The 17,645-nt window shown below is 36.4% G+C and overlaps 3 protein-coding genes across 4 annotated transcripts; 1 reads left to right on the forward strand and 2 right to left on the reverse strand.

The window, feature by feature from the left end:
- Positions 1-3,287: 3,287 nt before the first annotated feature.
- LOC137718581 (basic leucine zipper 9) lies at positions 3,288-6,527 on the forward strand. Its single transcript, XM_088699250.1, has 6 exons — positions 3,288-3,580; positions 4,639-4,759; positions 4,906-5,068; positions 5,275-5,350; positions 5,539-5,664; positions 6,031-6,527. Exons 1-6 carry the CDS (start codon positions 3,437-3,439, stop codon positions 6,319-6,321), a joined length of 921 nt encoding a protein of 306 aa, XP_088555376.1. The 5' UTR covers positions 3,288-3,436; the 3' UTR covers positions 6,322-6,527.
- Positions 6,528-7,933: 1,406 nt separating this feature from the next.
- Positions 7,934-8,657, reverse strand: LOC137717279 (calmodulin-like protein 3). Its single transcript, XM_068456588.2, has one exon. The coding sequence runs from the start codon at positions 8,614-8,616 to the stop codon at positions 8,056-8,058; it is 561 nt and encodes a 186-aa protein (XP_068312689.2). The 5' UTR covers positions 8,617-8,657; the 3' UTR covers positions 7,934-8,055.
- A 1,584-nt stretch (positions 8,658-10,241) lies between these two features.
- Positions 10,242-17,645, reverse strand: LOC137717800 (uncharacterized). 2 transcript variants are annotated; one of them, XM_068457287.2, is made up of 19 exons: positions 17,326-17,645; positions 16,365-16,475; positions 16,049-16,276; positions 15,873-15,959; positions 15,578-15,667; positions 15,363-15,489; positions 15,107-15,207; positions 14,683-14,851; positions 14,431-14,552; positions 13,816-13,944; positions 13,576-13,674; positions 13,421-13,478; positions 13,265-13,340; positions 13,058-13,187; positions 12,471-12,628; positions 12,012-12,084; positions 11,735-11,929; positions 11,491-11,584; positions 10,242-11,319 (listed from the first exon to the last, which is right to left on the reverse strand). In XM_068457287.2, exons 2-19 carry the CDS (start codon positions 16,437-16,439, stop codon positions 10,439-10,441), a joined length of 2,892 nt encoding a protein of 963 aa, XP_068313388.2. In that variant the 5' UTR covers positions 16,440-16,475; positions 17,326-17,645; the 3' UTR covers positions 10,242-10,438. The 2 variants fall into 2 exon arrangements, with proteins under 2 accessions (XP_068313388.2, XP_068313389.2); XM_068457288.2 differs by having other exon boundaries at positions 16,365-16,480; positions 17,326-17,569.

Here is a 17,645-nt window from a genome sequence, read left to right on the forward strand (position 1 = left end):
CTATCAAATAAGAAGAGCCAAGTCTATAGAAGGACACCATCAAATATAGCCTTATAGTGAAAATGGTTGAATAAATTAATTAAACATTCCATTACACATATAAGGACCAATAATTCACTATAACAATTCTATTAGGTAACCTATTTAAATATGTGGCCCCAAATAATCTTGCATCTAATTTCATCTTTGATTTTACATGCCATTTTGTACTTATGAATATTAAACAGTTTAATCATGTAACACATTAAGAACCTATGTGTTCGGATTGACTGATCATTTCATGTTCGTGTCGAAACGAACATATTGATAATCTTATTTTAGAATTTAGGATAAATTACACAAAACTATCTCAACTATTGGTCTAACGACACTATCATACCTCATCTTTTAAAATTGACAATGTCATACCTCATCTTTTGAATTTGGTCAAATGTTATACCTTTCGTTAGCTTGGCCGTGAATTTCTCAGTTAAATGCTGACATGGTTTGATCCGAGGCCCACTTTCTATTAAATAATTAATAAAATATTAAAAATAATAATTTACCCTATAAAAAAAAAAAAAAACCCAAACACCCATCTTCCTTGACCCCCTTCCCCTTCCCTGCAACCTAAATCCAAAACCAAGATCCATTTTCCTTCCCCTTTCCTGCAACCCCCGACCCCTTCCCCACCCACGCCAACATCTCCCCCCCCCCAAGACCCACCTCCTCCTTCTCTGTCGCCCACCCCTCTTCCCGAAATGGACTGACCCAGATTCGTAATCAAAGCCTTTGAAGCCGAATCAATGGCCAAGCAGTCCAACCGCATCGTCCTCCAGCTCCTCCCCTCATTCGTCAAGTCTGCCCAGGCCCTCGCTCGCCCGATTCCTACTCCCCTCCTTCCCTGGAAATCAAATTGGAAGTGGACAGAGAAATGGTTGGTTTGCCGGCTGTTTTGTCTGAGGTGTTTGATTTTGGTTTGGATTCGAAGATGTTGTTTTCTTGTGGGGTTTGGATAAGGTCAAAACTTAATTCCAAGTCGAAGAAAGAATCTTCTTCTTCTTCGACATCGTTTTCTTTAGCGACAGAAGGATTTGGGGGTGTAGCGGTGCAGGCATTGGATTTCCAGAACTTAACTAAGGAAGGGAGAAGCTGGAGGACGGTGAGGTTGCAGGGAAGAGCGGGGAGAGGTAGGTCTGGGGAGGAGATTTTGGCGTGGGTGGGGAAGAGGTCGGGGGTTGCAGGGAATGGGAAGGGGAAGGGACCTGGGTTTTGGATTTGGGTTGCAGGGAAGGGGAAGGGGAAGGGGTCGGGGAAGATGGGTGTTTGTTTTTTTTTTTTTTTTTTTAGGAAAACTATTATTTTTTAATATTTTATTAATTTTTAATAGAAAGTGGGCCCCGGATCAAGCCACATCAACATTTAACTGAGAAATTCGAGGCCAAGCTAATGGAAGGTATAACATTGGACCAAATTCTAAAGATGAGGTATGAAATTGTCAATTTTAAAAGATGAGGTATGATAGTGTCGTGAGACCAATGTGAGGTAGTTTTGTGTAATTTACCCTAGAATTTAACATGTTATTCTGTTTTGATATGCTATTTTAACAAACTTTATTTATCAAGACCATACCCTAAAACATAATTTGACATAAACAAAAACTTAATCTGAAAACATAACATAGAATCGTAAATAAACAATAACTTTGAGCAATTTGACAGCATACTTTATGAAAATTGTAAAACATTTTGAACTAGATCTTAGCATAAATATTTTAAGAAGTCTCAAGCTCAAATTACACTATTGAGAAAAACTAGTATAAATATTTTAAGAAGTCTCAAGCTCAAATTACACTATTGAAAGAAAAAAAGAATCAGACACAGGGCTGGTCCAGAGATTTTTGAGGCCCGAGGCGACGTCAAAAAATGTGCCCTCATTTCATATACAAAAAAAATTTGTTTTCACACGTAAAACATCGATAAAATTATATTTATAAAAACACTTCAAACTTAATAATTTAGAAATACGGAATAATTAATTTATTTTGTATCAAGATAAGGGAACTAAAAAACTTCGAGCTTTCAAGTAGATAGAATATGAGTTTTGTTTTCCATCTGAACTTTTAAAGTGTTTTTGTATAAATCGTGAATTGTTTTTTTTTTATTTACTAACCTTGTCAATATAAGATTAAAAGAATATTAATGTTTTTGAGTCTTTAGGGATATGTATAAGTAATGAATGAACGCTAAATTAAAACTTTTGATAACACGTAATATTATTTGCAAATTTGGTCTAAAAATTTAGTCTACGCATTATTTTTTTCTGAAAATTAGACTTGAATTGGAACAGATATTTAAAAATAGCAACCCACATAGCTACTAGCTAGTAAATAAATTAACAACCAAACAAAAGTTTGTAAAAATTGAAAAAAAATAAACATGCACATAGCATTTCAAACTTAGGACCTCTCGTTAATTTTAAACAACAATAACCATTGCTTCTAATTCAACTTCTTGATCATTTAGCCAAATTTTATAAATTTATATTGTTATGAAAAGAAATTTGTAAAAATTGGAATGTAAATAAGCACACATGGTGTTTTGAACCTAAGACCTTTTCATTCATTTTAAACAACAAAACCACCAGTTCTAGTTAAATTTCTTTGTCACTAAACCAAATTTTATAAATTTATACTCTTATAAAAACATATATAAATATATCACCCTAATAATTTTGGTGCCCCCAATTTTTTTGGGCCCCGGACGGTCGCCCTGCCTGCACTAGGCTTAGGCAGGGCCTGATCAGACATAACTACTAAGTAGGCAATTGCCTTTGCCTAATCGATGTTTTCGTTAACTTCATTCAAACAAATTTTTCGTTTCTAACCAAAGAACCAAAAACCCTAACAACTAACAATTTTACTCATTACGTGATCGTATGTCAAAAAATAAAAAAAATAAAAACTGAAAACCCTTCCAGATTCAGGTGGCCACCAAACAACCAACTTGTTTCGTGTCAGCGTGATGATTCTTTCCAGATTCTAGAAATCAACCGTCCAGATTCATAAAATAAATAAAGTATTAGATTACTTGCACACGAAGATCCCGTCATGTGCAATTACCACAAAACCCATATCTCGCGCCATTTCGTACAATTCCCAAGAGCATTTCCGTAATCTAACCTAACACTAAACTTTAACTTCGTGTGCCGCCTCACTTTTTCCTTACGTACTTTCCCGCATCCCATTTTTGCTATTTATACCCAATCCCTACGCACTTATTCCCTCCCCCTTCCCTCTCCATCTCTCTCTCTCTCTGAGCTAATCTCACCGGTGGTAGCACGGAGATCCCAAGTGGAGCAAAAGCCGGCTTACGACGTGGCGGTGCACTCCCAAACGGCGTTGTCTCCCTTCGAATTGAAGCGGGAGTTTTCTCTTGGCGAGGCCTTGGAGTACTTAATGGACAAGTCCATGATCGGTCAGGAGGGCGCTGATACTCAATGGCACCAGGATGAAAAAATCGGCGAATATTGGGCGAAGTACAGGAATTTCGCCAGTACGGATGTATTTTCCGGCGACCTCAGCTTCGCTTTCAAAAATGAGGTTAGTCACACTCACTCTTTCTCACCTTGAGGGACTTTCGGACGCCGTAGTCCAGTGCCACGTCATCCAACGCAATTTGACATTTTTTTTTTTTTTTGGAACAAATTTGACATGTTATTATATATGTGGTTTTAATATTTTGACTCAAACGTCGTGGTAGTGGGATTTGGATTCTATCCATGTCTAAATTGTATCTAAATTGTGAGGATTTTAGAAATCTTCACATCTTAGTTATTTATCGTGTATCATACGTTCAGAAATCATTTGATTTTTTTATTTAAAATTAAACACAAATAATACCGGACCAAAACTCACAGCACAATGTATGATGAATGGCTAGCATGTGGGGATCTCTAGGATTCCCCAAAATGAATCCGGAGAGGATCCTAGTTTGTCGTAGTGGGGCCGAAAATGAAGCTTAATTATTTTGTTTAATTATTTCAAGATAAACGTGATGGTAGATTTGATTAATTAATTAAATTTTTTTTTTCTTGGGTAATTAATCATACTTAATTACCAGTTTAATCATGCTTGAGAGGTTCCAGTTTAACAAGTCATTGGTGATATGGGGAGGCTTATGTCAATTGTTTGAGAAATACATAGAATTCTAAATCCTAGAGATGTTTTATTTTTAGAAAAAATTATGGATTTATTTTCAGCACATAATAAAATATTTTCTATGGATAAGTTGATACTGTAGTGCTATTTAGACGCTCAAAACTGATACACTGACTTAGGGATGCACTATCTAATACAAGTTTGGGTGTGAAAAAAATTACCAATCTCATATTTGGACAATCAAGTTAGGTTAAGGTATGGAACAGTTAGTCGTCCATTCGCGTGAATAATTTTTTATTATATTATTAATACTCTATTTTGTAATCTTAATTAGTTTTCCATAATTAAGTTGGTTTCTTAGCGAGTGAATTTTTGAGACTCTACCTAAAGTTCATAGCAGCCATTACAAGACAAGTACATAAAATGAAGTATCAAATTTTGATTTCTAGCTGCAGTCACATGTTTCACAAAGTGTATATATATGTATTCCATATATGCAGGATATAATAGATGGGTTTTCAAGCTTTGGTGAACTGACAGAGACCCTAATCTGCACTCAAAATCTCACTCCAAAAAACTCCTGCATCTCGGCAACCATGGATTCCCAGTCATCGATTTGTGGTATGGTTTCAGAAAAACACGTCAAGCTTACACCTTTCGCTTGCTTGTCGTTGTTTTCGTCGCTTTTTCTGCGTGCTATGTTTGTGTTTTGGGCACCATTTGTTGCTTGTTGTGTGATTTAGTGGTTTTGATAGATGGTTTATCAGTTGGCTGTCCAACATCGACTGCTAAACCAATTGGCAGAGATAACCAAGCAAGAGGAGCCTACGGTGGCTCGTCCGGAGAACAATCCGATGAGGATGATTTTGAGATGGAATTTGGTCCATGTGGAGACAGCACAGACCCCCTCAATATAAAACGCATTAGAAGGTATTCCATATGGGAAACGATTCACGCCCCTTTTCTCCTCATGCATACTTTTTCTTATTGGCTTTTACATTGACTATATCAAAGGAGAATCGAGGGACAAAAAAACGAGGCTAAATTGCTTATCATATTATCGATATTCTATTGTTTCCATTCATTTAAAGGTGGGAATTGATCCAAAGCTGCATTACCTTGTAACCACCTTGCAGGATGGTCTCAAATAGGGAGTCTGCTAGGCGATCAAGAAGAAGAAAGCAAGCACATCTGGTGGAGCTCGAGTTGCAGGTATCAAATATTTTTCGTGGAGTCTTGACCAGAACAATGTTTAGTGTGCAGTGACTAGTGATTAATTGTTTTCTGTGTCAAGTTTGTGATAATCCATTGAGTAACTTGAACTTGTCAAGTTTGTAATTATCCATTGAGTAATTTGAAGAAAGTCTGATGCATAAGCTCTCTTCATGGTTTTATTTCAGTTTGAACAACTGAGAGGAGAAAATTCAACCCTATGTATGCAGCTTACGGATGCTTCTCAACAGCTCTGCGACGCTGATACAAATAATAGAGTATTGAATTCGGACGTGGAAGCCTTGAGAGCCAAGGTATAAAATAACATCAGAGAGTGTTTAAACGTGAAACTATCAAAATGTAGGCAAAGCAATCGTGACGGTGAACAAGATAATAAAAAGAAAACAGAAAAGAAGCAAACTTATAGAGGTTTAAAGAAGGTGAATAGACTCTGGAACAGAGCCTCTAATTTGCCTTGTGCTTGCGAGTGTAGTAGTAGATATATAGCCAAACCATGACAATTTACCAACGTGGCTGTCAGCGATTAGCGAATTCTATATCAAATTATAATACACAGAAAATAAAAAGTACTAATCATGGGTATGTATGCGTATTTAAAGGCAACGTAACAGTTGTAAAACGTTAAGAGATGTCACTAAAGAATGATGATTTAATTTTAGGTGAAGCTAGCTGAAGATATGGTTGCTCGGGGCTCAATAACCTCTAGTTTGAATCAAATTCTTCAATGTCATCTAGGCACGCCGCAACCACTCAACCCTCACAATGTGCGTGGGGTAGCAGCACACGTCTCACCAACCATTACCATTCACGGACAGGATGCTCCGTATGCTGGAATTGCAGTCTCTGGACAGAACGCAGGCCTTGGACTCGGAAATGCTGGTATGGCTAATAGCAATCTGAGTAACCGGATGATGAGCGATACTGTTAGCTGTGTCTCGGATATGTGGTGATAAAGTAAAACGATTGTAACGCCTGTAGCCTTGTCAATTGGATCGAATATGTCTTGTAATATGCTTTAGGCAGATCTCCAAGTAGCTCTAAGTGTCTCCTTTTCTTTCACTTTTCTTCTTTCTTTTTTATGGTTTCCTAGCTTGTTCTCATGTAAAATGTTGCATTTAGTGAAGAAATTGGAATGATTTTAATTGTAACACGCAAATCTAACCATCCATTACACTGACGCATTTCATACACTGGTGCATTTTAGAATTTTCAATTATTTTCGATTTTGACGCGCAAGCTCCATAAGTCCACAGATTCTTCTCTTTTTGTTTCTGTATAATAATTGAGGTTGCAAAGAGGGAAGATCATGGTGCCAACTGTGTTATATAATTAAGGAAATTGCTTTTCCTTTTACTTGAGGAGTGCTCACATGAAAAGCACAGAAACCGCATTCTGTAGTTGAAACGTTTGGATCCATCCACATATGCTTGTCACCTCCCTAGTTAGCAAAGCACGCACATCCAGAGTTGCAAGATTTTATATTCAAGCCCTGCTATGCTACAGTTAGTCGCCTACAAGTCTACAGGTGGTGATTTTTTACCGTGGATCACCCAATAATCCACATTTGATCAATAGTTAGAAATCGCATTTGATCCCATATTTAATCAATGGTAAAAAATCGCACGATTGATCAATGGTCAAAAATCGCACGAATGATCAACCTCATTTATATTATTTGGGCATTTGATCTCACATTTGATCAATGGTAAAAATCGATCAAATGATCGACCTCGTTTGTACTATTCGGGCATTTGATCCCACATTTAATCAATGGTAGAAAATCGCCCGCATGATCAACCTCGTTTTTAGTATTTGGGCATCTGATCCCACATCTAGTGGTGCTGACTTAAGTAGTCCAACTGATGAAGTTTGATATCATTTACAAAATGTCAGACAATTCACTCTCTTTTTATTTGGGTGTGCCTGCAATAAGGGAAGGTGCAAGGTTGCAACTACGCCGGTATAGCTGAATACTTAACAACGATTTATTGATAATTTAGTATTTTTATATTTGATTATATAGTGTTCTATCATCACTGCTAATCACACTCAATCTTATCGTAATCATAATTTGTTCGTGTAAAAATAATTGTTCACGCAAAATTATCTAATCGTGTAAGGGTACTTGTAGCTTCAATGGTTCGATTCTCAACATTCCCTCTATATAAACATCATGCCTTTGTGATGTAGAGCAACTAGCGAAAAAGATAGAAAAACAATTGGAGTGCCGCAAACCCGAGAGCACAACAGCAACCAAGTCTGATAGTTTTTGATTTTATATTTTCGTTTCCCTTTTTAGCCCTTCGAGAGTTTGTTTTATTGTAGACACCTTCTTGGCGTATTGTTAGGGGCTTTTGATTTTCCATTGAATAAAAATTGAGATTAATTCTCTCAAGCTTCTGGTGTTCCAGATTCTATTTAAGGGTGACTGTTCGTGATCCTTTTTTCATAACTTCTGCTGTGTCACTTTGTTAGACAAAAGAAAAAAAAATGATTTCTTCATTTGAGGTTGAATGATTGAGTTTAAAATAAAGGAAAAGAAGAAACAGCACAAATTGGACATTGCTGAGGAAAAAAGGTTATGAATCCATTGAATTTACAATTAGGACAACATTTGTTTGAAGAAAATAAAGGAATAATAATTAAGCTTCTTGATCTTAATCAAAAAGATAATTACATTTTAATTACCCCATCATTAACTCAAACTCTCCAAAATCAACCTTACCATCCAAATTCAAATCCACAACCTTCACCATCTTCTCAACCTGATCCATGTCCCACCCACTACCCAACCCCAAGCACTCCAAAACCCTTTTCAACTCCACAGCCTCTATGAACCCGTTGCCATCCTCGTCGAAAATCTTGAATGCTTCACGCAGGAGCTCGCTGCGCTCGGACTCGTTATCCTCCAATCTACCAAGGACCTCCTCCACTAGCACTTCATGATCATCCCCAGGTAAATCGAAACCCATCTGGTCTTCCTCATTACGTATTAGTCCAAGATTTTCCACGACACGCCGCGCTTTTTCCTTCTTGATTCTTCCATTTGTTTCCATCCCAAACACTGTGATCAGTGCCCTTGCCATGGACTCATCAACTTTGGTTGCAATGCTTTGTGGTTTGTAATTGGAATACTGATCACATTGATCAATGTGAGCTCCTTTGCTTGCCGAACTGGATGGGACTCCTCCAATGGCTTGAACCAGGTCACCAAGTAACCTAGAGCAAACTCCTGTAATTCCCATAATGCCACTGCACAGAAACCCTAATGAAGTTTGCAAATATGGAGAAATATGAAATGTGTGTGATTTCCTTCAAAATTGTCCACAGTTTTTATAGTGTTGGTCTTGGCGAAATGCCCGAGTTTTTGGGTAAATTACACGAGTGCCATTGCACCAATACTTAATCATGATAATTGTGATAATTATTGTTTGATAAATCTTTAAGATTCCTAAGAAGCTGGCAAATGGTATAGAAAATGAATTTTCATGTGGAACTGGTGCAATACACAAAGGATGCTGTCATATTTGTGTTAGGGTTGGTCGGTTTAAATAAATCTGGATCAAAATAAATTAGTTGTATTTTAATCGACACTTGAGATTAATGTTGTTATAACAATTAGCTTGTCATTTGCTTTGAAAAATCAAGAAATATGTCAAATAATTTTTGATACATTTATTTGGAACTTTAATCTAAATGGTCGATTAGAAATCTGAAGTTTGGTTCAACATGTCGAATCAACATTTTTTTTTTCTTTCAGTACAGGGAAATAAGTGAAATGCCACTGTGATAGATGATGGTTAGTATACAACATAGTCCAGTGATTTTGATCTAATAACTTGTTTTAGCAGTGATATCGAACTCTTGTTGTGAGTGTCAAATAAGTACTCGATCACACAACCATTTTGTTTCCTTGTATATGGTATTGCATCTACTTCCAATTTGAAACAAAATGTAGTATACTTACTACATTTAGTTTTATATACAATATAAAGAAATGAGATTTGAACTTGAGTGTAGAGCATTGAACCGAATCTGCAAAATATAAATGTCAATCTAGATACAAGAAAAAAAGAAGAAATAACGACATATGGCACTTGGTGGAAGCATGAAGCCATGAAGGACACTGATAAAATGTTTCTTTATAAATGAAGAAGCTCAAAGAAATCAGATTTGTTATTGCAGAGATGATTTTCCATTTTCTTCCACCAATCTTAGAGTGCACATGAAGGAACAGAAATGCCAGAAACCGCGTTTTGTAGTTATTTAATCGTACTTGCAACATTAATTTATTCACTTATTTCCTAATTAAATTAAACAATGTTCTCTGTCTAATGCATGCACTGCCCACCATCTCACGTGGGATCTGCAACACACTATTTTAAACTTCTAATCTTTCATGTGGATGCAAATTCTTTCCAAAATAATATATACACAATGGGAAAAAAAAATTTTGGATCATCCAGCTTTTAAATCGTTCTACACAAGAGATTCTAAAGTGTAACAGATTGTATATATTTATGCATTTATTTCTCTCATTATATCTCCAACTTTTAAGTTTTTATGGACAAGAAATTCTTGAGTGTTCGCTATCTATATATAATGTGCTAAGAGAAATGCATTAAATAATATATGGGGGAAATTTTTTTATGTTGGGTCGCTTTTAAATGGTAGTCTATACAATTGTATGTCCATCTTTCTCATCATGTAGTCAACTTTCAAACTCTCACCGATGATGCAACAGGATAAAAGAGATACACACATTTGTATAAAACTAGTTATTATATGACAGATTTTCTTGTTGTGACGGAATTTCATGGTCCAGTTTATTAAGTAATTTTTCAAATGCTAAAATAACTGGACAAGAAAATTGACAGAAAATGAACCATCTCAATTGTGTTCAAAGTTTCACTTTTAAATACTTGCTGTATAAAATTGAAATCAACATAACTGCATACACTCATTCATCTGGGGTAAAAACCAGAAGAATATAATCGAATCAAAATGTGTAATACAAGGTTGCAATGATGATTAAGTGTAAAACGGCTTAATTACCATTTACCAGCCTCAATTGATCAGAGGTTTTCCATCACTAGATCCCGTTTCAGCGTATCTCAGATAATCCTCCGGCACCGGGATATTTAACTCCGAACAAACTAACTGGATTATCTTTGCGGTCTCTAAACCAAACGACATTTTATTCAATGTTACAGCAATGGAGAACCGATTCTTTATGTCACAGAAACCAGTTGAGCCACCCATGCCCGAGTGGCCAAAGCCGATAAGGGACCTGTCCTTTGAATAATACCTCTTAAATCCCAGCCCGAAATTCCCATCTGGTTTGGCCAAGTTTGAATACTCGCCAATGCCCATGAAGGCATCGTGAATGCTGGGGTTGTTAAATATCTTAACGACGTCCTTTTGAGGATTAGGATTCACTATGATCTCATCCAACACGGTGTCACTTCCGTTGCAAGTGTTACTGTTGCCGCTAGTGTTTCTACTGTGACTACCAATGTCCTGGTCCTTGCTATCTTGCGCGGTCTTCTCATACTTACTAGTTCTCATGTTCCTAAAAGCAGCAGCTATCTTCTTGCTTCTGTTACCTTTCTGTTTTTTCAGTGACGGTTGATCAGCAAATTTGGGAATGTGAGGGTGGCTACCAAGAGCTGGCTTTGAGGAAGAGGAATGAGGCGGCGGAACAATACCACCATCAACTAAGGTTGCATAGTAACGTGCAAGTGCACGTGCTGAGAAATGTCCATTAGCTGCAGGTATCATGGCACGGCGAATATTTAGCATGTTAAATAGAGCGGGCAATGCAGTTGCAGCTTGCATAATTTTGTCTGGCTGGAAAGTGGAGGGCAGATCAGTACGACCGCTAATCCCTGAAAGCTTCTTCAGGTCTTCTGTATTGGGTGTAAGGGTTGCAAGTCGAGATTCCACACCTAGTACAGGAGGAAAAAGGCATGGTAATTATGAAATCCCAGATTCACGATTACCATAATACATTCTGATAAATAGCTGAAGCAATACTTTCACATTAACAGAAAACAACAGAAAGTAAAATAGACATGTATTGCTCGCGTTTAATGAAGCAAAAAGCATAGTATACTTGCCTGGAGGTATTCCAATATAAAACTCCCCTTCAATTTGGAGGGGGTGAACAAATGCTTCTTCAAGAATCTCTTTGAATTTCCTCTTCGATGCATGCTGTTCCACCCGAATAGATAATTAGAAAAATGATCAAAGCAAGTTTTGAACATTAGATTCCCGGTCACACAAAAAGTGATTTCACCACATATTTAAAAGCACTGAAAATAATAGGTGCCAATAACTGTTCTGAATAGTAGGCAATTGTACCTCGATAATCCCACCACATATCCAACCAAAAGATAGATAGTGATACAGCTGCTCCTGGCCAGGTTCAGTCTCAGGTTCTGAAAGGGCAACGCGGTTTAAACACTCCTCCCAGTCTAACATAAGCAAAGGGTTCTCTGTGCCAAGCTCTCCCAAGGCATTGTGCAGTCCAGAGGTATGGTTTAGGACGTGATGGACCTAAAATTAAAATAAAAATACAAGCAAAACTTATAGCTTTATTGGATTAAGAATATCAGGAATTGAATCACAAAGTTTATACCTTTATCTTATGTTTTCTAAATGATCCAAATTCTGGCCATATATTTGCTACGTCTTCCTCAAGGCTCAATTTTCTGAAAGGGCAGAATAGTTAAAACAATTTACCGTATTTACCAACAATGCAGAAAGATACATCATAAATCTCTTGTCATGTCATTATAACTGAAATTAACATACATGAAAGTTATTTTATCAAACTGCTCCTGAAGCCATGCAGGTAATGCCTAAAATATCAATCATTTCTCGTTATGGATCACATGATCAAAGTTTCCATACTACGATAGATTCCCCTGTTGTGCTGAAAGGAATGGGCATCCCAGACAACCTCAGACAATTAGATACAAACTATATGCTATGAAGACGCTAAAATAGAAATTAGAGCTTATTCTGAATCACGTATAATGCCTCAGGCGCAGATTTAATACAGCAAAAAGAAACATGGAAACGTACTAATACGCACCCAGTGTCAACCAACCAATGTAACATTCCAGCTGTTAAACCCTTTGTAACAGAAAAAACTGGGAAAAGGCTGTCAGGTTGAACTGGACGAGGATCATATCTACCAAGCACTCCAGCAGCAGTGTCAATAATAACTTCCCCATCTTTGTAGGCACATACCTTAATCCAAAATCATGAAAGCTTGATTAAACTATAATTTGAAAGAACAGCAGGAAAAAAAAAAAAAAAAATTTAAAAACAAACAAGCAACATTTTGGAAGTAAAAAACAAGTAACAATATGAAGAACCTTGTGTACCTCTTCATTTAATACAAAAAACAGAGGTTTAAATAAATATAAAATTTCAAGGGCATCTACAAGCTCTAATCCTTCTAACATAAAACTAGCTCTTTGAACTATTAACTTATAACTTTAATGAGAAAATATCAGCATTCAAAGAACACGCAACACCATTGTAATGAAACTGAGACTTGCACTGGAATTTAAGAGAGCACAATAATATCCTACAATGTCAAGCTTTATGTATGTGAATGGAAAAGGACTATTCAAATTTTCATGGCATCATTTCAACAGATAAATTGGTGCACACCTGGACTCCAAGTATTTTATTGTCATTCCCCAGCTCAACTAGGAGTTGCCTCAGCTTGGCCTCCACATTAGAGTGGGCAGGTGTGTCGTAGACCCACTGATCATTTTCCATTGGTCCCCTACTAATGTTTCTGAAAATTTGGGTCAATCAGAAAAGAACCAGATATGACGACAAACCAATGCAAAACAATATTCAAGATACACTTACCCTTGCAAAACGGATTCAGCAAATGGTCTCATGATCTCTTGATATACAATCCGGACATTCATTGTGGAAGAAAGCCCTACAACCAAGTCAAATGTAAAATTAAAACGATATAGTTATTTAACACCAAAACAGCAGAGAAAATTTTCGTATACAGACCTCTGAGAAGATTGAGGACTCGTGCAAAAATTACAATATCACCAGGAAATGCATCAACCTGTTAAAGGGATTCTTACTAAATTTAGCACAGATGAAATAATCAATAAACATAGCAGAGAAGCACGATGGTAGGAGGACATTATGCATGAACTTACAGGATTAAAGCGTTTAGCCTCCTTCTGGTTAAGTTGCATCTTGTCCTGTATAACCTTCATGTTTTTTGCTCTTTGATCCACCATAGATTTCATTGTTTCCTGAGGAAAATAATAAGCTAACTAATCAAACTGAACAGGGTAGGAAGACAAACTGAACAGAATAGGACTTATGACATTGGAAAAATAGAAACAATCTAACAAGTACAAAGTGAATAAAGACGAACATTATTGCATACTTACACTAGACTCTTTGGCAGGTGTTGTACTTCGGAAGAATACAGTTGTTATCTCCATTGCCTGCTCTGGAATATCTAGGCGCAACTTAAGTCCCATTTCTGCAAAGGCAGACAATAGAGCAACATGGTCCCCCTGTGACAAGCATTGCAAAGTAATAAATTAATAATAATATAGTACTGTTTAGCAATATTCCTAAAAAAGAAATAAGGGAAAATGGATAACTAAAGTATACGCAGAGGGGAGCTATAATCTACAAACAGTACTATTCATCAATTAGTAATTTAAGTGAATGCAGATTGATCCCTATTTACATTTGCAGTGCAATTAACTTAGTCTTACAAACAGTGTTATCGTCATCACTTAAAAAAGCATTGCTATTACTCATTATAGTGCTCTTATTTGTTTGACAAAGATGATCCTCAGCATCTAAAAGGAAAGGCAAGAAAGTAAAAGTTTTCATTGTGTTACTAGTCCTTGTTACATTTCATGGAGAAGAATTCATAAGGGCTCTGATCATTTCAATCAATGACCCTACTCACCTAAAATTCTTAACATCAAGTAACCATATGATATCAAATAACAGTTTGTTTTAAAGAAATGATAACAGTTTGCACAAACCTCGGTAGATGCCAAGAACATCTTTGCTAGTGCTTTTTTAAAAGAGCTTGATAATTTCTTTGTAAGCCCAAAGTCAAGCAAAATAGGACGATATGGAGGTTCCTTGCTCACAAGAAAGTTTCCTGCAAAAAAGACTCCAGGATCAGTAAACCATGTACCATCTCACAAACTCGTTGACTTGTGAACTGACTTGTTCTAATAAAAAATTTAAGTAAAAATAATAAATAACGGAAGGGGTGAGAAGAGGGATACCAGGATGAGGGTCTCCATTAAAAAACCCATCAACATACATTTGATGGGCATAAGCACGTGTGATTTCTTCAACAACCTTTTGTTTGTCAACACCAAATTCTTCCAGCGCTTCTATGTCATTTATCCGAATACCATCCATAAACTCTGAAATTAGGACTTTCTCTGTTGACTGTAAACAAAAGCAGCAGGATGGTAAATAAGAAATACGTACGAAATAGGAAAGACAGCACCTATAGTTGAAAGAAATGAATTAGACCAACCACCAGTAAAGATCAGCAATAAAGGAGGCACTCCCTACTCTATTCCACCATATATCATCTTCAGATTTTTTTTATTTTTTATGAACAATTGTTCACACTGTTCTCAGTTAAATGAAACTGTGCTTGCAGAATCATATATATTAGGAGAATGGAACAGATACTACCTGAATAACCTCTGGAATCAAAACATCCACTCGATCGGCGCGTGTGTTATCATCACATTTGGTATTGCAGCCAAGATTTTTTGCCACTGTTCTGGTGTTCTCTACAGAAACAGAGAGTGCATAAACAAAATCAATAAAGTAGACAAATTGAACAAGCCTGTAATACAAATAGTCGTCAAGGTTGCCAAACTAAAAAGATACAAGATCTCAGCAGTATGAGAGAAAATTCAGGAGTAAGAATGACAGTTAATTGTACCAGCTTCATGATTGAAGTCAAGTTCTTTGGGAGATTCTTTGCACCATTCATCTATCATAGGATTAAAATTGTACTGAGGCTCTGCCCATGCTATCCAGTCAACAATTGACTTTGCATTCTTCAAGTCCTGCAAAACACAAGCATGTCCGACAATAATTTAGTGACCCCTTCTTAATTTTATACAACCTGAATCTTAAAAGCCAAGCGTGACAAACCTCCAATATAATTGTCTTGATGCCCTCATGTTGAACTTTAACAACTACTTCCCGCCCGTTGAGCAGGGTGGCACGGTGGACTTGTGCTATCTGCATAAATTAGAATGGGAAACCAATCAGATAGACCTTTTTAAAAATCAAAATCAAAGTATAATTAACAATGAATCTAAGCTAATAGACCTTTTTAAAAATCAAAATCAAAATCAAAATCAAAATTATAATTAACAATGAATCTGAGCTAAGTGGTTATATTTGTTCACTCTACTTTCAAGACCCAAGAGTCTGAAAATCTTACTGATGCTGTTGCCAAAGGAACATTTACAAAATCTAAGAACAACTCGTTCATTGATTTCCCCAACTCTTTCTGTATAGTTCGACAAACCTGTGTAAATGAAATTGTCAGTTAGCAAATGACACAGCGGATGATAATTGTATATTGATATTATAACTTTCAAAACCTATAGAGACAACCTCTTCTAAAGGACGAGGAGGAAGAGAGTCCTGCAATTGCTTGAGAAGGCGTATGTATGCCTCAGGAAGTACATCTGCCCGTGTAGACAGATACTGCCCAAGTTTCACCCACAAACCTTCCAACTCCACTATCAAACGGAGAACACGTTTAGCATTTCGCTTATGTGCATTTTCCCATAAAGCATCTGTTTTAGTTTTGTTAGCCCATTTCTCTCTTTGCTGCAAAGTCTTCAATGATTTCAAAAATAAAAAAGTTTAAACGGTATTTTATATAAAATAGGCAACCTATAAATGAAAGGAAATGAATGAAAATTACCTTGTAATCTAGGTATATCAGAAAAGCAACAGTGCATACTTTCATGCGTCTTTTGCAGATGTTTGCCCATCCCATTGGTGTAAAAGGACTCGAGTAGTTTAATTTACAAATCTTTGCTTGAGGGAAGAGAAGGAAAAATAATTTAAAACCAAAATTAGAGAACCCTAGATTTAACTAAATAAGGAAAATTTGAACAGTTAATGCAAAACCACAAATTTGAAACTAAGTGAGCTGAAACTCCAAGCACCTCTCAAGCAATCATTGTATAAATTTGTACACAAAAACCATTCTGAGATCTTTCAAATTTGTAATTCCTGTTTTACACTTGTTGCTAATAAAACCATGAAATGAAAGCCCTTCTACGTTAAAGGTATACAGCTTCATATTAAAAGAATATGCCAAATAAATATTGGAGCAAAAGTGACACGTATGTCAGCAATCAAGATAAGATAAATTAATTCAACAAGATTTGAAATTTATCGATGCAGCTTCAGACAACTTCACAAATACCAAACCCTTCAAGTGTCCTGATACAGTCAATGTGCCGACTTCAAGCTCATGAACTTAAACTCAAACTTAGAACATAAACCCCAATAGCATAACAACTATACTAATTTAGTTCGTAACCTTCGGAAATTCGATCACTCACCGTCAATTTCCTCCATTGTAATTCATACTTATATATGTGCATACAAAGTTAACTTCTTTCACAAGGGTAAATTTAACAAAAAATCGAAATTTCATTTCTATCAACTACAAATTCTCATGAAAATTCATTTCTCTGACTGAAATCCAAAACCCAATTCTTAAAATCCTCTCAAAATTGACATAAAATTCATCATCCAAAACTTAATCAGCAAACTAAACCACAATTAATCAGCAAATTCCAATCAATAACTTTAAGAAAAAACCGAAATTAACAAAAATAATTAGATAAATTAATTAGAGAAATGCAATCCACCTGAAGTCCCACAGAGCTCCGGAAGCGAAAGCAGAGAGAGAAGAATAGCTCAGAACAATTTGGAAATGAAAATTGCCGAGTAGACGAAGAGACTCATAGGTAACTTCGTCGAAACGACGAGATTCGGCGTCGTTTTAATGACACGATCTTTCCTTTTTTGTTTCAGCGTAGGCCTTCCCCAACTTCAACCACGCGACCAACGTAATTCCCCACCGCCTGTGACTTTTAGATCGCGAGCTCGTTCAATTGAAAAAAAGAACCCGCCGAAAAATAAAAATAAGGGATTACGCGTCGCTAGATGATTGGTTGGGTAAGTGCGT

Source organism: Pyrus communis, chromosome 8, assembly GCF_041283825.1.
Source record: "Pyrus communis isolate YQ-2024b chromosome 8, ASM4128382v1, whole genome shotgun sequence".
In the NCBI taxonomy this organism is placed as follows: domain Eukaryota; kingdom Viridiplantae; phylum Streptophyta; class Magnoliopsida; order Rosales; family Rosaceae; genus Pyrus; species Pyrus communis.